Raw genomic sequence first — 26,598 nt, 5'->3', positions numbered from 1 at the left:
TTAAGTTAAGGGTAAAAATGTACATGGTTTTGCTTCCCCCTGCATGTGTGTCTTAGCGCCGGCAATTTATTTAAGTCGTCTGCATGAGTGGGTTTGTTTAGTCAGTTACTCAGCCCGTAGGTTATTTATTTTTGGGACACGAATACACTAAATGTCGCACTCAGGGATCCGAAAATAAATCGTATCAGGGAGAACTTACACATGATGGCACACAAAAATTCGACAACTCGGGACGAGTCTGTAAAAAGGGGAGGGGGTAGTGTTACGGCTGTGGAAATTCACAGAGCACCATATAGGTATTAGATCAGTTATGCCGATAAGTTAGTGTTCAGATAGATTTCCCCACCGTTGTCTAAAGGGATTTATATGTGTCACCCGGGCTGTGAATCTTCAGGTAGCTGTTTTTCTTTTGCTATCGTTATTTTGGACCAACCACAATGCCAACCACCAACCACAACACCAACCGCCTTTCAACCACCCCAACCACACCCGCATCTCAACAAACCACGCCATCCTCACCACTTCACCCACAACTGCCAACATCACCTAACCACCTTCACCACAACGCCAAAACACCAACCACCTTTTCCACAACGCCAAAACACCAACCACCTTTTCCACAACCACCATCACCTAACCACCTTCACCACAACGCCAAAACACCAACCACCTTCTCTACAACCACCAACATCGCTCTCATAAACCACCTTCCCCACACTGCCAACACCACCTAACCACCTTCTCCACAACTGCACTACAACCCTCTCCACATCAAAGAACGTCTCTGCCATGGATGCTCGTCGGGAAAGGAAACAAAGGTGAAGAAAGAAGTTCTGATAACACCTGGGATTTCCCCTCCCCCTTTCCTTCTTTTCCCACGTGCCAGGACGGGGGAGGAGCAGATCGAATCAGGGATCAATGGTAATGTAAAGTTGGGGCCTGATTTTGGGCGGAAAGTGGCCCGGCGCCCCACCCCCTTGGGGCCACGGCAGCAAATTCTTCTTCCCCCGCGGGCCAGGAAGGGAGGGGCGGGATCGTTGGAGATAAAAGCGCGCGCTGAACGCAGCGAGGTAGAGAAGCGAGTGGAAGTCGTCGAGTGGAGAGGGTCGAGTGAAGGGAGTCGGTCTGTCTCGGAGAGGTGCGTGGAGGAGCAGAAAAGGGTGTCGTGGTGGAGTTGTGAGCAGTCGTGTAAAGGCTCGCGGAGCCTGGAGTCTGGAGTCCCCGCATTCGGTGGGGAGCTGGAGTGGGACCATCGAGAGTCGCCCAAGCAAGTCACCACGAGGGTGAAGGTAGCCAGCCGGTCTCTCGGAGCCTCTTTGGTCAACCAAGCTCCGTGTCATAAAGACCCGAAGGGGTCCAGTCTACCCCCTCGTCTTTGACGGGGTTTTTCCTTGCTTTTCTTTGAATGAAAGTTGTGGCGCCGAGTCCGTCAAGTAAAACTGTATAAGTGACTGTACATAATAAATAGACAGTCGTAGCGCTTTGTCTTGCCCGCGTCTTGTCCCTTCCCGCAAATTCATTGTATAAATTGCATGCGTGCTTTTCCATACCTGCATGACTGTATATGTGTGGGAAATAATAAATGTGCTTGTTTAAATGTAACCTGTTCGTCGCATCATTTTCCCTTGATTGAGTTGCCATCTTGCTCTTGGAATTTAGTGGGCCTTTAAATAGCCGATAATAGAATCGGGTCCAGTGAGGCCTCGCGATAATACCCCGCTCGGTTATCCCAAATGGAGCGAGCTGCTTAAGCGGCTCGTGTCCAAGCAGGCCTCGCTGAGGTACAATCTCTCGGTAATCTACCCGCACGAATAATTAGGTAAATCGATTATTTGGTGATCGGACCCTCTAGTGCGGGTAGAGTGCGGACAAGGTTGTGGTGTGCTTGGAGCACACCCGTGACTGGTTTTCGGCGTTGTTCCGGAAAGTCGCGACTGAATTGTCCGTCCGGTGGGCGTACGGCCGCGATTTGGCTAAAAGCGGCTGTCCGCACGCCGGCGGGCGCGAATTCGTAACAATATATTTTTTGGTTGCCGAATCATGTGACCGATGACGTCAAATTTTTTTCTGTGGACCATTTTATCCCAAGATGACCCTCAAAATTTTTCATACTGATCAGATGTAGTGTTCTACATATGCAATCATGACGTCATAATGAAGGCACCTATGATGTCATAAAGAAATCACACTTAATCCCCATGACGTGTGCTTGTCATGGGCTAAGTTTCCTTTTTTTCCTTGGTGCGGTTTTTAGAGATACAGAGGTCAAAAGTTTTTCCATTTTTCCAACATGGCTGACTGCGGATGTCACGTGACCTATGACATCATAATTATCAATAAAACATAATTATCAATATCTACATGCGTAGTCGCTCCTTTGTTGAAAATTTTGTCTCAATCTGACAAGCAGTTGCAGAGAAAAACTCTAAAGTTCTGTGCAGACAAACTAATAGACAGATGACAGACAAACAAATAGACCCAAATGCAATACCCTCTCCTTCAGTGATGGCAACTGGATAGTTCATCGAACATCTTACCCCTCTCAGTGCTCATATCAAGTGTATAATGAAATTGAAACAAAATAATGATTTTAAAGGTCCTATGAAAAAAAAATTAATTGCAGAAGTTCACTGTCGTTGATGCAGCGTCTTTTACACCACCTTATTTAACACATTACATTAGTTCTTCGTGTTTGTTGTTTGTGTCCTTTATCCAATTCAATCCATTGGGATCATACTCTTTACAGAGCATCGGTGCTGCCTAAGCAGTCTCCTTGGCTATTGGGCACAATCCTTGACTCTGGCCCTTGACAAAGCCAAGGAATCTGGCTCACCACTCTGACACAGGATACTCGAATGGCTCAATCATCCCAGCAAGCTGGTACTCATTTTGCCGACCTCAGAAGGATGACAGGCTGAGTCAACCCCACCTGGTATTAATTCAACAGCAAAGCAAGATTTTAATTCAGGACCCTAACTCAGGACCCGAGGATCCCCAGATTGCCACTATAAGCATTAAGCCAACATCGGGCTGTCCTTTATGATGTCCCTAAAAACAGTAAGTTTCCTGTTTGGAATGATTTTCAATGTGTTTTTGATTTCCAGACTGACAGAGTAAAAAAATGATCTCACTTCTCTCTGCGCATGTGCAGTTGTGTCAAATTGAGAGCCAAAATACTATTAAACTGCAGGTAGGTTTTCCCATTCATGTTCAGACTTGTGTTCAAAATATAATTCAATTGAAATAAAGTTGTTCATCGATCATAAACTGGCATTTGTCGATGGACGGCCGGACAGACATAAGTGAGCATATTGCTTAACCGTGCTTTTCGCTTCATTTGCAAGGGGTAACAATTGAAAAGCCTCCGAGTGGAAATGCAATGGGAAACAAAAATAATGTCTTTGAAAATAACATGGAATTCATTTCTCAAGAACAATGAAGTTTTGTGATTTTTACACAAGCACTTCAAAGAAAGACTGTTATTGACCTCCAGGATTCTTAGACACACGAAGTGTACCTGAATGTTGGCTTTCTGAAGGTGGTGGGTCCATGTACTGAACAAATTCTGCCGCATCTGCTGGTCAAAGTATCCAGCATAGGCCATGAATGCTGCAGAGAGGAGGCAGTCTCCAGAAATGGTGGACATCTGACTGCGGAACGTTTCACTCGTCTGCTCCCAGCGTTCTTGCTCTGCAGCCAAGCTCTTCAGAAGCGCTGTGCTACGATTCACCTGCAAGTTCCATGTATCTCACATCACTTCCTTTATCTACACTCAGAATCTTTCCCAGACTCTCTCAACAAAACAAGCTCATTCATAAGTGACCTGCGAGAACTTCACCACAAGCTTTTAAAAGGTGGTTTGTGGCTCATGGTAGAGCTTTCTGTTATATCACATGCATCACAAGGACATTAGGAAATATGTGTGTCCCTTCACAAGGACATTAGTTAGTTGTGGAGACCCATATTCCTGAAAGAGCTTCAGGAGCACTCAAACAAGTAAACCTTTCTGTGGCAGAGAACCAACCTTGGGTAGGTTGCCAATCTATTGCAGGATGCAGAAATTTCTGCTTGAGCAGCCACGGGAATTATCTAACCCACACGAGCGAGGGCAATACAACAAGTCTTTACCAACTCCTCTACCCACCAAGGTGCTCACATTAGTAGACAATGCACAAAAGAACAGACGACAGGGGGTTTAAATCTAGGATCCTTGAATCACAAGCTATGGCTAAAATGGAAAACTAAACAGGCCAGCAAACTTTGCCGAGAACCCAAGCCTCACCTTCGCTTCAACGGCCGCAAGATCAGCTTTGATGGCCTGTGCCTGCGAGATGAGCATTGCATACTCATCCTTGTAGCGAGCAATGCTTGCCTCCAGCTCACTAATCATCTGTTCCACCTCGTCTGCTCGAGCCTGGTTATCCTTAGCATCACCTTCGAGTTTCTTTAGCTCATTCCGCAGGGGTTCCACACGCTTTAGCATATCTGCATAGTTCAGCTAGAGGGGCAACATGCCATTCAGTTATACAAGCAACAATATAAATTTATAATAATAAAAATAATATAAAATAATAATAATAGTAATAATGAGGGACCAATTAGCATCCAATTTTGGAATAATTAGTGATCCTTTTTGGAGGGTCATGACAAAAAGCCTAATGAGACCACAAATAAGTTAATGAAACAGGGTGGTCAAGCTCAACTCATTCAGGAAATGTTGTATATTATTTCCGAGTTTGTGGTTTCGTGTCGCGCTATCTTCGACTTTGTTCTGCGCTCAAGTAACGTGATATTCGGCTTACATTATCTCAAAGACCATATGAGGTGCATGGTACAAAAAAAGTAAATAAAATGGTTCTGAAACAGTGAAATCGTATTCCACTTACTGCATACAAGTAAAATTACTACTGATACTCTGCATCAGTTCCTTTCTCAAACACACCCACCCCAACATGTCACACAGAGCGCGGGTTATGCTAGTGTAGCATTAAGCCAGGGTACTATCCCGATGAACAATGACTCTTGGACTCTCAGCTTAGCATATCGCATGAAAGATGAAATGCTCTGCAATGCAGCTTTCCCTGCTAATGCTACACTTCATTCAATACGATTCAGTCAACACAGCACTTTCAAAACGATGCAGTCCGCCCCAGAATGCTTGGCACACATGCGCAGAAACCCTGGGAAAAGTCAGCGTTTAGGGTATCATAAAGTATGTCGTGTGTCAGAGATAAATATTGGTTCACGAAAAAATATTTTCAAGAAAAAAATAAGTGACCACTATATTCGTTATTGTACGTCTGTACATCTGACTGTCCCGAGCATAGCTCCGTGGGTTTTGATCCGATCCTGATAAAATTTTGGTGTGAGGTTTATATCATGATCTCGTTGTGTTTTCCTGAAAATTGGCGTGGTGCACCCATTATGGGCGGAGCCAAGCCCAAAAAACGTGTTTTTAGGGGGTAGCCGATTTCAATTTGCATCTTCTCGGGGGCTTGGCGAATCTGACAGGGGTTTCGGTATTTGGTTAGCCCAATGGCACCTGCATAGCCCCACGGAGCACGATTTTTCATTTTCGTCACAAGGTCAAGGTCAAGGTCACAAGGTCACAAACTTAGAAAATTGCGAATTGTGTTTTTAGGGGGTAGCCGATTTTAATTTGCATCTTCTCCTAGGGGGTTTGTCGAATCGGGCAGGGGTTTCGGTATTTGGTTAGCCCAACGGCATCTGCATAGCCCCACGGAGCTCGATTTTTCATTTTCGTCCCAAGGTCAAGGTCACAAGGTCACGAACTTAGAAAATTGCGAATTGTGTTTTTAGGGGGTAGCCGATTTCAATTTGCATCTTCTCCTAGGGGGTTTGTCGAATCGGGCAGGGGTTTCGGTATTTGGTTAGCCCAATGGCATCTGCATAGCCCCACGGAGCTCAATTTTTCATTTTCATCCCAAGGTCACGAACTTAGAAAATTGCGATTTTGACATAAAAATCCATCTTCTCCAAGGGGTTTGTCGAATCTGGTAGAGGTTTCGGTATTTGGTTAGCCCAATGGCACCTGCATAGCCCCACGGAGCTCAATTTTTCATTTTCGTCCCAAGGTCACAAGGACACGAACTTAGAAAATTTTGAATCTTGACATAAAAATCATACGACCGCCCAAACTTTGAGAGCTAGGATGACAATATTTGTATGCATAATCTTGAGGTCATTCCCCACTGAAAGTCTTGAAATAAAACCATTTTGCTCTATCTCGAACACCTTGCCCGTGGCGCCCCCTTCAAGTTTGTTTTTACGCTGATTTCTTCAAAGTATGGATAATCCGAGGAGTGCGAAATGCCATATAGCCTATATGACGTTATATTGTTCCTGGAATGTTCCAGAGGAAGTTTTGCACCAAAGGTCATAATCCTTGACCTTTGACCTTTAAAGTTCACAAAGGTCAAATTTTCAAATTTGTGGGAATCGAACCGGGTTTTTGACCTTCTTTGACGAACTAACTCCATTAAGCAATAGCACGTATCCTGTTTCCTTATTTTAATGTCCACAACATTGTTTTGTGACCTTTAAAGGTTATGCAAAGGTCAATTTTTTTAATTTGTTGAATGAAACCGGGTTTTCGACATTTTGCAGCTAATAACCTGTCACTCGTGCCACATCATGTTGATCATTTTTATAACTTGGTCAAACATTATCACATTGTCTCATCCTTGACTTCTGAAACAATCTACATCGTCAAATACCGCTCCTGAACCATCGTCGTCTTCAGACTTGTTGTGACTTCAAATGGCTCATAAAGTTTCTGAAATAAGCTGAAAATACTTGGAAAAGTACCTGAAAGAAAGGGCTATGCCTCTGCACAACAAAAGACTCGTTCCCTTGAATGGACTGTGTATCTGGATCAGGTTTTCTGAACACCGATAGGAAGGACATATCTGAGGCTTTTGAATGTACAAGGAAAGTTGAAAATAATGAAACATATTATTAATCATGTTGTGCCAGTTGGGGAAGGGATGGGAATATGGGAGCTATGGGAGTTGTGAAGGCTGTGAAATACGAGGGAAAAAATCAAATAGTAAAGGGAATTTTTAGAATAAATTTTAATAAGAAAATTCCCTTTACTTGTTGATTTCTCCTCATATACAGTATATTGTTTGTTTGTTTGTTCTGGGACCACGATAGAAATGTGAGATTTTTGCATCCATTGCTAAAAGTTGAAGCATCCGTGGGTTTGTATGCGTTTTTCATATATAGATAATGTGGCCGCAAATTGTATTAACAGGAAACGACAGGAAATCTACACCTCTCAGTCTCATCCAGAGATATTTCTCATATTTCCTGTATTTGCCCTCCCCCCCGCCCCATCCCAGGTCCGATTTTCATTCAAGAACAGAACAATTACGTTTCTCCCGTAACCACATGATTTGTTTAAACCCCCTGCGTTTACCGATCCAATTTCACCATTCACATCACGATTTTTTCTACAACACTTCCATGACCTAATCTGATGAAAACCCTCTCAAACAAAAATAATAATAATAATAATAACTAGAGGGGGAGCACTCGGGAGAGTGCAAAACCTCCGCCGCCAATACTACTGGGTCACCCAAGTGAACCTTATATCTTATTCACTAAATATGATGTCAACAGTGCTGACAGTTATAGTTCTTTTCCCCAACATTTTTTTTTTGGGGGGGGGGGGAGGTTGGAAATCACTTAAAACATGTGAAAATGCAAAAAAAAAAAAAAAAAAATCGAAATTTTGTTGAAAAAAAGTTGCAAAAAGTTTTTTTCTCAAACAATTTTTTTGGGGGGTTGGAAATCACTTAAAACATGTAGAAATGCAAAAAAAAAAAATTTCTCTTTTTTTTTTTTTTTTGGGGGGGGGGGGTTGGAAATCACTTAAAACATGTAAAAATGCAAAAAAAAAAATTCTCTAACAATTTTTTTGGGGAGGGGGTAACAATTTTTTTTGGGGGGGGGGGTTGGAAATCACTTAAAACATGCAGAAATGCCAAAAAAAAACTCTATTTTGGGGGGGGGTAAAAAAAATTTGGGGGCGGGGTTGGAAATTACTTAAAACATGTAGAAATGCAAATGTAGCCTATATGACATTTTTTTCATATAGGCTACATTTGAAAAAAATTTTTTTTGACATTTTTGACATCTGACATTTTGACATTTGAAAAAAAAAAATTTTCAAGAAATTTTTTTTTTGGGGGGGGGGAGACCAAGTCCATAATTTAATGGCATGATCCTTGGACCATACCTAACCCCCCGCCCACCAAGTTTCGTCGAAATCCGTCTCAGTTTTTCCGTAATACTGTTCACAAACAAACAAACAAACAAACAAACAAACAGAAAGGGGTGAAAACAGTAACCTCCATCCATCTTTGAAGATGGCGGAGGTTAATCAAAACGATCTCTTATAATGCTTCATCTTCCTCTTTCACACGTGTGGTACTCTTTACTGTATCATAATGCACTACTCTTCTACTATTTAAACAGACTGCTCTCAATTCGACCTTTCCTTCATACCTTTCCAAAAAAAAATCCAACTGTGACAGCGTTTCTTCTCTCCATTCTCTGAATTTGCCTTTATTGCATCCATCAAGAAATGTGTTTAATCGCATCTCTGAACGAAAACTTTAAAAAACCCGAATTTGCTATGAATGTATGCTTTCCATCAACCATTCTTTTTTTCCAATTTCAGCGCCAACTCACCACTCACTCTCAAAGCAACCATCACACTCTTCTCCCTCCAAGCCTCCCTCTCACCTCTCTCAAAAACTTCCACCTCACCTTTCTCCCTCAACTCTCCCCACTCACCCTTCTCCCACCATTCACCCCCCTCACTCACAGTTCTCAAAATCCCCCCCCCCCGATCATCCACAAAGCTGCCTTCTTCCACTGCCCTCTCACATCCATCTCTTAACCCCACCTCCTCAAAATCCTCAAATGCCTTCTGCCCACTCTCTTGTCCCCTCTTCCCCTGAGCACCACAGAGCCTTTTATCCTCCTCATCCGGCCCCCTCCCCAAGTTATTCTGCAATCCCCCAAACTCTTTCAACAACCCTCCTCACCTCCCACCCGCTGCACCCAAAGTCTCCTGCACCCCTCCCTCTTCATTAACAGTGTGGACCTCAAATATCCGGGGCCTTTGCTCAAACCTTTCAGATCTTTCCTTACAGATTGCCACTTACAAACCAGACATAATCTGCTTAACAGAAATTTCCTCCCCCAAGACGTGTCTGACTCCCAAGTATCTCTGCCTGGTTACTCCCTCCTCCGGTATGACAGACCTGAGTCTCGTCCTTGTGGAGGAGTTGCTCTCTTCATCAAAGACTCTATTCCTCACTCTCCATGCACTGCCCTCACTCCCCCACACCCCTAGGAATACCTCTGGCTTCAGCTTCTCCTCCACTCCCACCTCATGTTTATCTGAGTACTGTATCGTCCACCAAACAGTGATGACTCCATTTACACCTCACTATCCGAAAACATGGACCAACTTCTATCTTATCATCCAAACTCTCTGTTCCTCATATGTGGAGACTTCAATTGTCATCGTGCCAGTTGGCTAGGCGTGGGAACATCTCTCACCTGTCATGGCACTTCAGTAAAAGCTTTCTGCCACTCATTGGGACTGACTCAATCGGTCAACTTCCCGACCCGGATCTCAACCAATGGTACTCCATCTCTTCTGAATCTGATTTTGACAAATTTCCCTGACAATATCTGCTGCTCATCCTCTGCTCCATTCGGTTCTTCTGACCACGTCCTTGTCAAAGTAGGCATCTCTCTGGCTATTATCAGAGAACCACCTCACCGCTGTCGAGTTTGGCATTTCACTCAAGCCGACTGGCAGGGTCTCCAAGCAGCCATCAAACTTATAGACTGGTCTCCTCTCGCTACCTTCTCCAACATCAACTCATCCTGGGAATTCTTTCAAAGAAACTTGCTCTCCCTCATGCACAGATTTATCCCCTCTCGTCTTCAGTTGTCCTTCCCTTCCTCCCGCCCTTGGTTTAATAAAGCTTGTGGCGAGGCAGTTGTCCTGAAATAACTTGCCTTCGCCTCATGGAAGCCAAATACAACTGAGGTAATATCAGTTCCTTCCACAAAGCTCAGAACAAATGTGTGTCTATCCTCAGGAGAGCCAGAAAACAACATCTTTCTCATCTCAAGTCTGAACTCTCAAACCTCTCTCTCTCTCCTCAAAATCCTGATGGCGTCTAATCAAATCTGTTTCTGGTGTATGTTCCCCCTCAATCCCCTCCCTTACCTCAAAAGGCCGCACTGCTGATACCGCACATGAAAAAGCTGAATGCCGAAACTCGGTGTTTGCAGTTAAATGTTGTGTCCAAAACCCATCACTTTCTCTACCCACCTTACCCAGTCGCACCCAACTGTCCCTGGACTCTGTGTCCTTTTCTTCTGACAAGGTGGAGAGTTTGCTGTCAAATCTCGACTCAGATTCTGCAACCGGTCCAGACGGCATCAGCCCACGTGTCCTAAAAACCTGCTCTTCTGCTCTTGCTCACCCTCTCTCTGTTCTACTCACCCTCTCATTTGCTCAAGGTCATCTGCCATCTGCTTGGAAATCAGCAAACATGACTGCCCTGCATAAAAAAGGAACAAAAACAGATCCCTGCAACTACAGACCAATCAGCCTTCTGCCAAACATCAGCAAGGTTATGGAATCCATCATCGCTTCAGACATTAAATCCTTCCTCTTCTCCAATGGCTTGATTTCCGATCATCAATTTGGTTTCAGACCAGGTCACTCTACCATGGATATGCTGCGTCTGCTCTCCCAACAATGGATGGAGGTCCTCAATGCCGGACATGAAATCAGAGCCATAGACCAAGACATATCGCGTGCTTTTGACACGGTCTGGCACCCTGCCCTGCTCAACAAACTCTCTTCCTATGGTATCCAAGGACATCTCCACTCATGGCTCGCAGACTTCCACTCCTGGCTCGCAGACTTCCACTCCTGGCTCGCAGACAACGTGTGGCCCTAAATGGAGTTCTATCATCCCCTCTTCCTGTCCAGGCTGGAGTTCCTCAAGGTCGTGTTCTGGGCCCTGTCATTTTTCTAGTTTTCATCAATGATCCCTCCGACTCTGGAAAATCTTCTATATCTCTTTGCTGATGATTCCACCCTCTGCCGTACCATGTGTCATCCCTCAGACCGGCATGCAGCAGCTTCTTCGCTCACTGCAGATCTGGGTAAAAATCACAAACTGGTCAAACACGTGGAACATATCTTTAAATCCGGACAAATCTCACACTCTTACTACGTCTCTCCGAAAGGACCGTTTGGAACCCCCCCCCCATCCACTTTCCAAAAAAATCCTCTGGAAGAAGTCCTTACTTTCAAGCTCCTGGGTCTCACTATCTGCCATGACCTTTCCTGGGAAAGCCACATTTCAAACCTCGCCTCCAAAGCCAGTCGCCGACTGGAAATCCTCCGTCATGCAAAGTCCTTCCTCGGCCCACCTGAGCTCCTAACCGCTTACAAAGCTTTCATCCGCAGCCTGATGGAGTACTGCTCTCCCCTCTGTGCTGGTGCTCCTGCCTCCCACCTTTCCCGGCTTCACGCTGTAGAAACCAAGGCATTTCGGATCATTGGCATCTCCCGTGATGAGGCTGAGTCTTTGGGCCTCTCACTCTCTCACCGCAGGCTGGTTGGTGGTCTTTCTGTCTTCTACAGTCTCCTCTCCAGCCTCGCCCCCCTCTGCTCTCTCTGCAATTTGTCCCTACCACATTTCCGTAGGGCGCTCAAGCTCCGCCAACAACCCCCTTCTGGTAAAACTACCAAAATCACGAATCACTGCTAACCTTCACTCTTTCATTCCTCTTTTTTCCCCACCTTTGGAATAAACTCCCTCACTCTATTCAATCCCCTTCTTCCCTCCAGGCCTTCAAAACAGCTGTTCACTGTTATGAATGATGATATGCTAGGCGGTCATATTTGAGCCATAGTTGAATATTTAATCAATCGTCAATAGTTGTGTATTAATCAGCTGTCAGGATTCAAACCTTGCTTTAAAATGTTGCTTTAAATGTTCCATGTTGCCCTAACTATTTCTCTGGCACTTCCTGTTTTCTGTTCTGCTGCTGCACATCCTTGGAGGGAACTGTTCCTTCAGTGTATACTGCCCAGACATTCCTATTCTTAGTCATCACTAGAGTTTCGTCTTTGCTATCAGCATGTGCCAGTGTAGGAGGCTTGGAAAGTCGTTAGTTTGCAAGATAAACTGCTTTGCTATCAACATGTGCCAGTGTCGGAGGCTTGGAAAGTCGTTAGCTTGCAAGATAAACTGTTGGGTTGCATATCTGACAATTGACCGATTCAACTTCCCCTGGGGCCCCTAGGGAGGGGGGACAGAAGCCCACTGCCACATTTATTTCTTTATTTCTTTATCCCTTAGCACACACTTTTAGTCCACACCCAGTTCTGCTTTTGTGTGATTTTTCTCTGATGGTTTTGAAGCATAATCTCAATGCGATTCGGAGGCACCTGACTGAAGGGTCGTTGAGTCACATTCCGCATGCGTGTGGTCTTCGGAAATAAAACGTGTAATTTGAGGATCTTCATCTGACTGTCATCTTACTCGGCCGGGTGGAGAGTCATAACATTTGGTGATGAGGATGGGATTCGACTGATGCTGGCGGTGTGGGCGGTGGGACTCCGCTTGGTGTACAGCGATCGCAAGGGTTCAGCTAAAAGGTACGCGACGATTGCATGTAGGGCATCTAAAATAGGGAGCCCCAGTTAGACGAGCACTGTACACTCGGTGGGCAGCGCTCCGCCGGACGCAGCTCCAGGATCTGCTCGAATCAAGAACTGCAATGGTAAAAACATGAGGTGATCCGAATGCGGTTTGTCTGAAGAGCACAAAGGGGGGGGGGGCTGTCAGGCAGTGTTGTTGGAACCTGGAAGGGTAGAGGATAAAGGTATCCATGTGAAATAAGGAGGGAACAGGTTGGAATCCTGTACCACATAGAGGGAAGGTTGAAGGCCTTCATTGGGATTTGAGGCTTAAGGCGGTTGTTTGAAAGGGATTTCGGTCCCGAAGTAAAAGGAGGAGCGATTTACAGCTATTCGGCAGTTAAGATAAGATAAGAACATAAGATGGGGAATAAATCTTCAAAGAACGAGAAGATACCAAAAGGAACAACATTGAAAGTTATCAGTGAAAATATGGAATCGATAACATAAAGGGAATACAGGACTGGGTGAAGTGGACCGCGGGGAGAAAAGATCCCTTTCCGCTGACTGGATCTTTGGATCCAAAGATACTGAACACAGTAAGTAATGCACTGACAGAGGGCAAAGCAGGAGGCCCGAAACAAAGTGGACAACACTGGAAAGCGTTGGCTGCGTGGCTAACGGAGTCGCAAGTCGAGACAGAGCATAGGCGACTCGGACTAGAAGGGACTGTGAACCAACGAAAAATGCAAGACAAGGAACGACAAGGGAAACTAAAGCAAGCGCGAGACCAGCTAACAAAAGTTAAGACACAGGGAGAGGACAAACAGAAGGAACTGGAACAAGCGCAGCTGATGGAGGTCAAGATAGAGAGTGAGGAGAGACAGGAGAAGTTGAAGCAAGCGTTAGCACAGATAGTGAAAATCAACGACGACATAGACCGAAAGACGACAACACGACTTGGGAAAACAAAAGGAATTTACCCCGTCTTAGGGGTGGACGGAGCGAGAGGAGGGGCCGGCATTCACCAGTTCCCCATGATACAAGCGGCAGGGGGAGATTGGGTTTGGAGATCATGGACCCCACAAGACATAAGGGGAGTAAAAGCTAGTTTGGAAGAATGCATAAAGAAAAACCCTAGAAGGGCAATTCAGATTTTACACGACCAGATAAAAATGCAGGGGGCAACCAGGATGGACATAGGGTTTATCTGCACTGCTGTGCTGCCCAGCGCGGTTTGGAGCTCATGTTCGGCAGCCTGGGGCGTCAAACAGATGGAGAGGAAGATCGCACTTTAAACCAATATTACCCAGAGGGAGACGACCGAGACGCACAGGCAGTGTACAGGGTTAGGGTACAAACCCTGATGGAAGAACTTGCGACGGAGATGGCCCCAAGGGTAATGGATTGGCAGGCAATACAGGATGTTACACAGAATCCCAAGGAATCACCTGCGGAGTACAAAGCACGACTGTATGAACAAATCGAGTTGCACTCGGGATTTAATAACATAGCACAGACGCCCCTCCACTTCCTGAACACTATGTTTGTAGATGGACTGTGCGACGAAGTAAGGCGAGAGGTGAAAGCGGACATGCCAGGGTGGAAAATGGCTGAAGTGGTTGCCATGTTTGAAAGGGCGAGGCAAGCCTGGCAGACTCTAAGAGAAGAGGAACGGAGGGGAAAGAAAGATGCCAAAGCCCTGGTTGTAAGAAACCTCGAATTGAAGAGCCGTAAATATGAAGAGAGGGAAGGAAGGCCTCACTGGAACAATCCAGATTGGGAACCCCGGTATGAAGCCGAATGGGACCAGCGGAGACCTTGGAACCGAGAGAATGAGCCGCAAAGACAGGGAGAATGCTTTAACTGTGGTAAATACGGGCATTGGAGCCGGGAGTGCAAGGCACCACCTAAACAACGAGGCTGGGGCTTACGGCCACCACAACAGCAGGAGAGACCAACGGCGCCCTCTAGAGAATATGAGAGGCGAGGGGAAACAGCGGAAAGAAACTATTGACATGAGGACACCGTGGTGGCTCTGCAAAGAGAAACGCGGAACGTAAGGGAATTGACCACGACCTTAAACGTAGAGGGGAGACAAGTAACATTCCTGGTAGACGCAGGGGCCACCATGTCAACACAAAAACAAGGAGAGATAAAGAACCTGCCACTCTCAGGCGAGTCAGTGAGTGTGGTGGGGGTTTTGGGACGGAGAGAGGATATCCCGATTTCGGTCAAATTACGAATTGAAGTAGGTTCCCTGCGCGGAGAACATGCATTTTTGGTAGCTAAACACACCCCGATGAATTTGTTAGAAAGAGATTTGTTGTGCAGAATGGGATTTGTTGTGCAGAATGGGATTGTGCAGAATGGGATTTGTTGTGCAGAATGTACGATAACGTGCAGGCAAGACGGAGTCTTCATAGATGCTCTGCTTGCATTGCAAGAGGAAGTAATGACCCTCATGATGACCGAACTCGGACCGGTAGTTTATTGGTTGCGGATTGTGTCACAAGAGGGAAGAGATAAACTGACTAGGAATTGGGAAAGTGAGAAAAGATTGCAGGACGTAGAGGAATGGTTGCGTAGCAATGACATTGAGTTGAAAGAAGTGGAACTGCCTTTGCACTGTATGGTGTATTATGACGAAACAGGGCAGGATTTTGATTACTCGGATAGAGTACATGAAGATTACACCGCCACACGCACTTTGATGACAACCGCTTTGTGGATCGGAAAAGAGGGAGCGGCAATGGAGGTGGAACTAACCGCCAAGGAACGTGAGCTAATGAAGCACAGATAAGGACTTACCCCACATGTCTCAATGGCGGTCAGTAAAGGACATAGTGCCGGAGAATTGGGAAGAATGATGACCAGATTGAGATGTGCCCCGGAACCACTAGAAAGGGAGATTGAAACCCGGAGTACTTTACAGGCCAGTCGACGGGGGGGATGGATGGAAGGCATGCTTGCCTGATGAAATTTTGACATGTATGCTAGAAAGATATGAGATGAACAGTGAAAGACCCCGCCGCCAGGCCAACAGAGGAACGAGAGCGGAGGAAAGATTGCAGGAAGCACCTGTCGAATTGTGGACACGACATCCGAATGATGTGGGCAGAGTGCTGGCCGCAATGCCCGTATGAATCCAGATAAAGGAGGGGATACTCCTGCCTTGAGTGGCTCAATACCCGTTGCGCAAAGAGCCAATAGAGGGGATCGCTCCGGTGATAGCATCGTTACGCAACCAAGGGGTGATAATACCTACTAAAAGCCAATGTAACACCCCAATCCTGCCGGCGAAGAAGCCCGGGGGAAACAAATGGAGGTTTGTACAGGATCTGCGGGCAGTGAATAAGTGCGTGAAAGCGTCCTTTCCCATGATGCCACACCTTGTTACGGTACTGTCGGGGGTGCCGTCCACTGCAACGCACTTCTCCGTGGTAGATTTGTGCTCGGCGTTCTTTAGCATACCGCTAGCCAAGGAGTCGCAACACTTGTTTGCCTTTAAATATGACGGACAACAATACACCTGGACTGTACTTCCACAAGGGTTCTGCGATAGTCCAACGCTCTTCTCGCAGGCTTTGAAGGAAGACTTGGAGGACATAGAGCTCCCGGAAGGATCAGTTATGATACAATACGTGGACGATCTGTTGGTATGCTCGGACAATCAAACGAAACGTGAAACGGATACTGTAGCGCTGTTAACAGCTCTCGCCCGAAAGGGCCACAAAGTCAGCCAAGACAAATTGCAGTTCTCACAGCCAAGAGTGACATATTTGGGACATATACTGGAGCAGGCACAGAGAAGCCTAGGAGCTGAACGGGTGGAGACAATCCAAGAGCACCCAAAACCCCCTACATTGCGACAATTACAGCGATTCCCTGGGATGACGGGGTACTGCCGGCAGTGGATATGTGATTATGCGGTTTGGGCGCGATCACTGTACGACATGGTAAAGGAGGCAAAGGGGGATAAGATCTCCTGGACGAATGGTGTGGACAAAGACTTTGAAACATTGAAGCAGGCCTTATCAAAGGCACCAGCATTGGGGCTACCGAACTATGATCTTCACTTCACCCTATTCGTCCACGAAAGAGGAGGGTTCACCCAAGCGGTGCTGACGCAAGAACATGGAGGGAAAAATAGGCCGATTGCGTACGACAGCAGTCATTTGGACCAGGTCGCCGCCGCTTATCCCGGGTGCTTACGGGCAGTAGCAGCAACACAATACGCAGTAACCGCAACAGCGACGCTGGTTTTGGGTTCTCCGCTGACCGTGAAAGTACCGCATGATGTGGCGGCGCTGATATGGCAAAACAAGACACAACATATATCCCCGGCACGGGCAGTTCAACAGATCTGGTACTTTTGCAGGCAACCAATATAACGATCGAAAGATGTTTGCCACTGAACCCAGCCTCCCTAATGCCAACGGACGATGAGGGAGAGGCACATGTGTGTGAACGAGGGCTGGTGGAAGAGACAAAGGCAAGGCGCGATCTACAGGAAGCCACGATCGAGAATGCGGAATTGGAACTGTTCGTAGATGGAGCAGCGAGGAAGAACCGATGGGGAAAAACGATCTCTGGCTTTGCAGTATGCACCACAAGCGCCACCTTGAGGAAACAATTGCTACCAAAGGGATTTTCAGCCCCACAAGCTGAGCTGGAAGCGCTAATATGCGGATGTGAGCTGGGTGCAGGAAAAACAATGAACATATACACAGATTCCAGATATGCCTGGGGCATCTTACATGACTCCACCACCATTTGGGCCTTGCAGGGCTTTAAGACATCCTCTGGGAATGTTATTCGACACGGGGACCTGATCAAACGACTAATACGAGCAGCACAAGAGCCGCAGCAGATTGCAGTGATTAAATGCAAAGCTCACACAGGAGGGACAGATGACGTGTCAAAAGGCAATGAAAGAGCAGATTTAGCGGCAAAAGCAGTGCTCGATGAGGAGGAGGCGAACCCACAACCAACAACCGAACTTTACATTGAGCAAATGGAAGACGGCCCACAAACGCAAGAACAGCTGGAGGACCTGCAGATCTCCGCAACTATGGAAGAACAGGAATCATGGAGAGTGAAGGAGGGTGCAAAGCAAAACACACATGGAGAATGGGTGGATGAGCGAAATAGGCCATTTGTACCCCGGATATTGCTACCGTGGCTAGTCTTCACTGCACATGCGCAGGGCCATATGGGAATAAAAGGAGTGACGGAAATTATTCGTCAAACCTGGAATGTCCCAGGCGTAACGACATCAGCAACAGAGGTGGTTAGCAATTGTGCGACCTGTGGTAGACATAATAGGAAGTATGCCGCTAAGAAACGGGGAGCACACCCACCCCCGTCTGGACCGTTTCAACACCTACAGATGCATTTTATAAAAATGCCGGCATACAAGCATCACCAATATGTGTTGGTAATCGTGGATATGTTCTCTAAGTGGGTAGAGGCCTTTGCCGCTACCAACCAGGAAGCTGATACGGTGGCCAAACTGCTTTTACAGGAAGTAATTCCGCGATTTAGGATTCCAACACGACTATCATCGGACCAAGGAGGGTCTTTCACAGCAAAAGTGATGGCAAAGTTAGCCGAAGGCTTGGGTATTAACCAGAAACTACACTGTCCGTACCACCCTCAGTCAGCAGGGGCAGTAGAAAGGGAGAACCAAACTCTAAAGCAGACACTTTCCAAACTCTGCGAGGGCCAGTCAGTGCCCTGGCCGGACATAATGCCGATAGCGCTCATGAAAATGCGAGCAACAAATAATGCCACAAGGGGGCTCTCGCCCCACGAAATAATAACGGGACGTCCGATGCAGTTACCGGCCTCGGCTCCGCCAGATATGGGAGATTGGGATTTGTCATGCATGACCGACGGAATGATGAACTATTGCAGGATACTCACTGCTACCATTAGGACTTTTCACTCGCAGGTACAAGAAGCGTTGCCGATACCTGCTGGAGACCCGTTACATGATTTCCAACCCGCTGAACGAGTTCCTGCAGAAAAACGCCCTGCAACCCAAGTGGACTGGACCCTACACTGTGCTTTTGACCACACTCTCGGCCGTCAAAGTTAGAGGTAAGAGTGCATGGATACACCACTCACACTGTAAATGAGCACCCAAGGAGGCCGCCGAAACTAGGGAACCGGAAGAGGTAACCCCAGCAGAGGTTCCGGCAGTGTCCGATTCAGTCTTTTACCGAGATAGTGAAGACGACGACGAGGTGGAAGACATGATATCTCTACAGGGACCCCCTCCACCGCCACCAAACCAAGACGGAGCCGGCCCGGCAAGACAGGGTGAGATAGTGCCGGGAGGCCCACTGCAGGCGGAGCCGGGCTCCCCGCCGGACCCGGGATCGGAAAACGTAGACAACAGAGACCCTGGGATACCGGAGCTAGAGCCAAATGCCCCGCCAGACGCGGAACTGGAACCTGAGCTGGACACCCTGCCGAACGTGGAGCAGGCAGGTAGAGACAACAGAAACCTTGTAATACCGGAGACAGCGACAGGACCTTTGACGACACAACATGCATCTCCTGGTGCTGACGCTACTCCTTTGTGGGGGAGGCCTGTCACTAGACAACAAACTGACAGTCTCAGGCCCCGGGAACCATACACGCCTCCCACACCTCGACCGCGAAAGGGGAAACGGGAGTGAGTTAACAACATCTTTACAGCGAAGCAGGAGAGAAGTACCTAGAGAAAAGGTGACAGCAAGTAAATATGCAAATTTTGGGACAACCCATAACAAGGAATTAGATACGATAAAAGTCTTTTCAATTAACCGCACAAAACCTTTTTCGTCAATGATTCCACGCCTGACAGACAAAAAGAAGGTACTGATCCAAACTCAACAACTCATAGAAGTAGCATGCATCCTGGCGAATGGGTATAGTGAATTAGTAGAACGACACAAGGGCCTCAAGTGCATCATATGGTACTGCCTGATAGGGGCACAGGAAGAAATCGAGGTGGCTTGGCAAGTAAAGAAGCAGGATCCCAGGGAAAAGGGATTCAGCACAAAACGAGGATACGAATGGGGCCAGTACGCGAGTCTGATAACTAGAATACCGGAAGTACCGGACGACACCTCAGTGAAATACGCTTGCCTCATTCTTTGGAGTAACCACACAGAGTGGAGGGATAGGATGTACTTCAGCGTATGCAGAAAGGGGCCGCCAACAAGACCCCCAAATACCTTTGTAGCCCTAACCACAGAGATAGCAAACATTGAGAACCGAAATGAGTGCTGGGTGTGCGCCTTAAACCCCCATCTGGCCTCGTGACCAGACTTCCTCTTTTCGTGCTACCATTAACCTTCTTCAATCATATAACCAGACCAGTGGAAGGACTCGAAGCTAAGACCGCAACTCATGGTTACACACAACGGGTCTATGCAGAGAAAAATCCGAGTGCCAATGTAATGGTGGTGCCATCTCCCCGATTGGTGGAAAACACCAGTGGAGCGGTCTGTTTTACAGGACAGGGAGCAAACAGCGTGGGGAAGTCAGAGTGCGAGATTCAACTTCCCCTCCCGAAATCGGCTGACCAGGAAGTCATCGCTGTTAACCTGGACACCCAGGTAGAGGAGCAAGTAACATTCACAATAAAAGCAGCCTTACATCACAATAACGGGATGATCCCGCCAAAAGGCATTCACTTGGTCTGCGGGGACAAAGCTTACCCCTACTTACCAAAAGGGTGGGAAGGGAGTTGTTATTTAGCTTCAGTATTTCCGGATAGCAGGATTAAAACCACTTTTCACCACACCACCTCACAACCACGGTACCGACGCAGCACATCAGGAACGATTGATTCAGAGGGATGGGCCGGTGTATCAACGCGTTTAGGAGTTATCAAAGGCACCTGGTGGGAGAAAGCCATTGGCCTTTTCATGCCACATGCCGGTACTACAATTAATAGCATTAGGATAGATCAGCTTTCGCAAGTTTTGGAATATTTAGGTAATGTAACCATGGCTTACTAGACGGAATTAACAGATATGTATGTTAGTATCAATGCGCGCTCTGGTAATGCAGAATAGAGTAGCTTTAGACATGCTTCTGGCGGAACAAGGAGGGGTATGCGGGATGATTGAAGGAGAATGTTGCGTCTGGATTCCGGACCCCAAGGACATAACTAATCGTGCGGTGGCCCAATTAAAAAGGTGGTAGAAGTTCTCACTAGTAATCGAGTGGAACGTGAGGAAGGTTATGCTTGGTGGCAATCGATCTTCCAGGGCTGGGGAGGTTGGTTGTTGTGCCTCATAGGGTCAGCACTGCTAATCATCGTAGTGGTAATTTTTGGAGTGTTTCTAATTAAACTTCTTCTAACCATTTGTCTCAAGAAATGCTGCGCAGCGTCACCCCTCACCCAGGCCATTATAATAATTAACAGCGAACTCTCTGTTAAGGACAACTCGGCCAGTAATGGGGAGGGGGATGACCAGGGCCTTCAGGGGGAACCCCAGTTAAACGTCATACACGTGGACCTCAGCCAAGGTCGACAACCATTCCTCTTTGTTAAAACAGATAACTAACCCAGGAGAGAGTGCGTGTTGTTTTGCCTTCTAGTGTAAGATGTGACTCCTGCGCTGGACAAGCTTACACCCGTGCCTTGAGTGCTACTTTTGCAACTTGTTTATGTACAATTGTCTAAACGATAGTATTATGGTAGATGCTTATATAAAATATTATTGCATGTTAATATAGTGTGGACTTAGCATAGAATTTGTATACTACAGCATAACGGAAGACATGTGGCAGTAGGCAGGACAAAAGGGGAAAGACAAAAGGTAACAGAAGCGAACCTGAACCACCGGCAGTTGCGGACTTCTCATTTGCAGAATGTTGATGGCTATCCACGGCATTCACAAATCCCGTTTGGCAGGCGCGTGGGCCAAGGGGTAGCTGCGACAGGAACCAAATAGGGGTCCACTCGGTTGGTGAGTATCAGGTATGGCTGGGTATGGTCAAATATGACCAAGGAGGGACTGTTATGAATGATGATATGCTTGGTGGTCATATTTGAGCCATAGTTGAATATTTAATCAATAGTCAATAGTTGTGTATTAATCAGCTGTCAGGATTCAAACCTTGCTTTAAAATGTTGCTTTAAATGTTCCATGTTGCCCTAACTATTTCTCTGGCACTCTTCCTGTTTTCTGTTCTGCAGCTGCACGTCCTTGGAGGGAACTGTTCCTTCAGTGTATGCTGCCCACACATTCCTATTCTTAGTCATCACTAGAGTTTCGTCTTTGCTATCAGCATGTGCCAGTGTAGGTCAGGGTCAGGTATGGGAGCATGTGCCAGAACAGCGCGTCGCTGCGTCCACTTTCCGCCGGTACTCCAGGGGCCTCCGTCTGGCCATCCCCCTGGCAGATGCCAGGCCCATCACGATCTACTTGATGGTCAACCTGCTGCAACCACGAGGCACGTGGTCGGCCCACTGGCCTCCTCCACACATAAGACTACCTCACTGAGAGAATCTGGTGAGCAGGATCAGCGTCAGGAAAACGAGCCACATGTTCATACAGCCGCAACTGACGCTCACGGACTATGCAGGTAACAAATCTCATCCGAGTCTCTCTCAGCAACCGCTCGTTGGACACAAAATCCGACCAGCGATAGCCAAGGATTCTCCGAAGAGACCTGGTACCAAAGGAATTAAGTCTCCGTCTCAGATCCTTTGTCAGAGTCCAAGTCTCGCATCCATATAGCAAGACTGGAAGTACCAAGGACCTGAAGACTCGGACTTTCGTCCTCCCGCACAGGTACCGGCAGCGCCACACCCCATGATCCAGTGAATCCTGACTCCCCAGGCCCGACCCAGACGTCTATTGACCTCTGACTCACAACCAGCAGAGACATGAATATCACTGCCAAGGTAAGTGAATCTCTCCACAACCTCAACATCCTCACCACAAACAGACACAGACAAGACAGCAGCATCCAAGATGTCACCGAAAGCCTGGATCTTAGTTTTGACCCAAGAAACCCGTAATCCCAGCGGCTCCAACTCCTCATTCAGCACCTCGAGGGCCCCCAAAAGGATATCTAAAGTCTCCGCAAAGATGACTGCATCATCTGCAAAATCAAGGTCCGAGATCTTGACATTCCCAAACGATGCACCGCAGCTTGATCTCTCCAACATCCTCCCTAAAATCCAGTCCATAAAAGTGCTGAAAAGTGTGGGGGCCAGTACACACCCCTGATGAACTCCAGTAACAACTGGAAATAAGTCAGAGATGGTACCACCACACTTCACAGCACTCTCAGTACCAGAGTAGAGTTCAGACATCAGATCGATCAGTTTTGGTGGCACCCCACGAAGACCAAGAATCCTCCAGAGGACATCCCGATTCACTGAATCGAACGCTTTACAGAGATCAACATAGGCTGCAAGCAGCCCCTGCCGAAACTCTCATCTGCGTTCGGTGAGGACACGAAGAGCAAGGATACGGTCAATCGTTGACCTCTTTGGTGTAAAGCCTGACTGCTCTGGACGCTGGTGCTCAAGCAGATGGTGGCGAACCCTATCAAGAATTATCCGAGCAAAGACCTTGCCCGACACTGAGAGCAGCGTCACCCCTCGGTAGTTGTTGCAGTCTTGGCGATCACCCTTCCCTTTCCAGAGAGGAACAACAAGGCCCCTCTTCCAATCAGTTGGGATGATGCCTGTGTTCCAGGCAGAGCACAAAACTGCATGCAACGACATGAGTGCAGCATTTCCACCAGCCTTGAGAAGTTCAGCATGGATGCCACAGATCCCTGGAGCTTTGCCCCGTTTCAACTGGTTCACCGCAGCCCGTGTTTCCACAAGCGAAGGTGGACCACAGTTGATTCGAGGGTCAGCAACAGGGATTGTAACACCCTTGACGTCCAACTCGACAGCTGGGGGATCAGCCTGGTACAACCGCTCAAAGTACCCGGCCCAGCGGGCCTTCACCTCCAGTGTAGGAGGCTTGGAAAGTCGTTAGTTTGCAAGATAAACTGCTTTGCTATCAACATGTGCCAGTGTAGGAGGCTTGGAAAGTCGTTAGCTAGCAAGATAAACTGTTGGGTTGCATATCTGAGAATTGACCGATTCAACTTCCCCTAGGGCCCCTAGGGAGGGGTGGGGGGGGGAAGAAGCCCATTGCCACATTTATTTCTTTATTTCTTTATCCCTTAGCACACACTTTTAGTCCACACCCAGTTCTGCTTTTGTGTGATTATATATATATATATATATATATATATATATATATATATATATATATATATATATATATATATATATATATATATATATATATATATATAATGGTTTTGAAGCATAATCTCAATGTGATTCGGAGGCGCCTGACTGAAGGGTCGTTGAGTCACATTCTGCATGCGTGTGGTCTTCGGAAATAAAACGTGTAATTCGAGGATCCTCATCTGACTCTGTCATCTTACTCGGCTGGGTGGAGAGTCATAACATTCACCACCACCTCTTATCATCCCCAATCCAAATCCTTGATCTTTTCTACCCCCGATAATCCACCCAAGCCCACCTCCTTCAAAGCTGTTGGAACATCTTGGATGTTCAGCTTGCATTCCCCATGTTCCGCACCCCATCCCTCTCCCTTCCATAGATCTCCTAATGCCTCTGTTCCCCACTATTTTGTCCTTCCCACTCCCACCCCTTTTGTCTCATGCCCCCCTTGCTGTGCGTTGTCTGTTAGCTCTTACACGAGCCTCGATAAGGTATACAAAAACAAACAAAAACTAGAGGGGAAGCACTCGGTAGAGTGCAAAACCTCCGCTGCCAATACTGCTGGGTCACTTAAGTGAACCTGATATCCTATTCATTGTAGGTCAAAACGGATCAGACTCCACTGAATCACGATTGAATAAACTAAACTAGATCGACGCGCATGTAGAAATGGCCAAAAAATAAAATCGAATTTTTTTTTGAAAAAAAAAAGGTGCAAAATTTGTTGTTTTTTTCTCTAAAAATTTTTTTGGGGGGGTTGGAAATCACTTAAAACATGTAGAAATGCAAAAAAAAAAAATTCAAATATTTTTCAAATAAAATCGAAATTTTTTTTCAAAAAAGGTTGCAAAATTTTCTGGTTTTTTTTTTCTCACAAATTGTTTTTTTTTTTTTGGTTGGAAATCACTTAAAACATGTGGAAATGCAAAAACAAAAATTCAAATATTTTTTCTAAATGGCCACCATAGAGGCCATATTGAACTTTAGACCAAGTCCAAAATCTAATGGCATGATCCTTGGACCAGACCTAATCCCCCCCACCACCAAGTTTCGTCGAAATCCGTCCAGGAGTTTTTCCGTAATACTGTTCACAAACAAACAAACAAACAGATGGGTGAAAACAGTAACCTCCATCCATCTTCGATGGCGGAGGTTATAAAAAAACATTCTGAAATAGCCACCCTTTCCCTTTCGTCTAAATGCTGAAAATTGTGTTTGAAAGACGATTTCGATTATAGATTTTGTGCTCGTAACGGCAGGTTAAAAATGCCTGGCGAGTATAACCGAATCAGTGTGAACACACACACACACACAGTGCATGCACAAAACACCTCATTTAGCATTCATACATCATTTCGAAAGTTACGTATAATGAAATCCTCGGACAAAACAGCTCAGAAACAATGATCCACATTCTACCCCACGAGTATAATTTCATAATGATGATATACTTACTGTACACAACTGTTATTATGGGTTAATAATTATTTGTTGCAATAACAATGGCAGCCCATTGGTGAGAACATGACTCGTATTCCATAGATTATGGATTCAAATCTAGCTGAAGACAGTATTATTAGGGATTTGGATCATATGCTTCAGGAAATGGAAAGCCCAGTTGTTTTTTTTTAAAGAAAAATGCCACATCACTGTTGGATTGTCAGTAAAAACCCAGCTTCGCTCAATGATGACTTTCAGATTCAGGATTAATCTGTCTGCTTCACTTGGTCTGATCCACTGTACATGTGATGCCAGTCCACCCATTGTGGTTGACATGCATTCCCCTCCCTTGTTTACAGATCATTCTTAATGTTTCAAATGTCATTTTCCTTAACCATGGGCTTTAGAATTGTCCTTTACATCTCCTGTACTTTCTACTTGTAAAAACAATTAACAGGTGCAATGTTTAGGTGTCATAAAGGTCTGGAGGGAGACTGTTTGATCTCTCTGTACCTGTGCTGTTGCCCATTTCACCATGGGGCCACAAGCAAGTGAGGCACGGTTAACACCCTCATAATTGTAGTTTGGGTTTGAGAGATAGCTCTTCTTCATCTTCTCACGAATCGAGTCACTGAAAGAGACATTTATACAATCAGCCAAGACTAGGACTTAACATATGGGGAAATGAACTGCAATATGATCCAGAGGATAAAACATTAGCTTTTGCATTCGGACAATATAAGCCAGTCATATGTCATCAGCTTCTATTTGTATCTTTTAGTTTTTAAACGTGCCTCACTGTGCTCAACATACAGTCACCTGTCGGCAATTCAAAACTGGAGCAAAGTCCATGGTGGGATATCGCAAATCCACACGCTTCCCACTGGAATCAAAGTATAAATATGGCAAAACCTTCCACCAGGAATGATGACCCAATATCCAATTTTTCAGTAAAAAAAATTACATTTTGACTCCTGTAACCCCAGGTCCCCACTCCCTGGAGCATGAACCAGGAGTTAAATCCAATTTTTTTTTTTTTTTACAAATAACATGCATTCCCCAATGTCAATTGCATATGCAAAGTTAAATGAAAGATTTTTTTTAAAATGTGCCTGTAAATGCATTTTTGGGGATTTGACATTTTGGGCCCGAGGGGGCAAGAACGGTTACTTTT

At 46.2% G+C, this 26,598-nt stretch overlaps 1 protein-coding gene across 2 annotated transcripts in view; it reads right to left on the bottom strand.

Annotated features, from left to right (window-relative positions):
• Positions 1 to 26,598, bottom strand: part of LOC147019568 (cytoplasmic dynein 1 heavy chain 1-like) — a 328,064-nt gene that overhangs the window by 104,049 nt on the left and 197,417 nt on the right. For both annotated transcript variants that reach the window (XM_085894142.1, XM_085894141.1), the window contains exons 57-59: positions 25,938 to 26,055; positions 4,283 to 4,498; positions 3,518 to 3,730 (exon numbers count right to left, since the gene is read on the bottom strand). In XM_085894142.1, coding sequence (XP_085750268.1) covers positions 3,518 to 3,730; positions 4,283 to 4,498; positions 25,938 to 26,055 — 547 coding nt within the window. The remainder of the gene's footprint in view (positions 1 to 3,517; positions 3,731 to 4,282; positions 4,499 to 25,937; positions 26,056 to 26,598) is intronic.

Source organism: Eptatretus burgeri, chromosome 9, assembly GCF_056783735.1.
Source record: "Eptatretus burgeri isolate ZD-2024b chromosome 9, Ebu_testis_v1, whole genome shotgun sequence".
Classification (NCBI taxonomy): domain Eukaryota; kingdom Metazoa; phylum Chordata; class Myxini; order Myxiniformes; family Myxinidae; genus Eptatretus; species Eptatretus burgeri.
The sequence above is the reverse complement of the archived record's forward strand: the minus strand, read 5'-3'. Positions and strand labels throughout refer to the sequence as shown.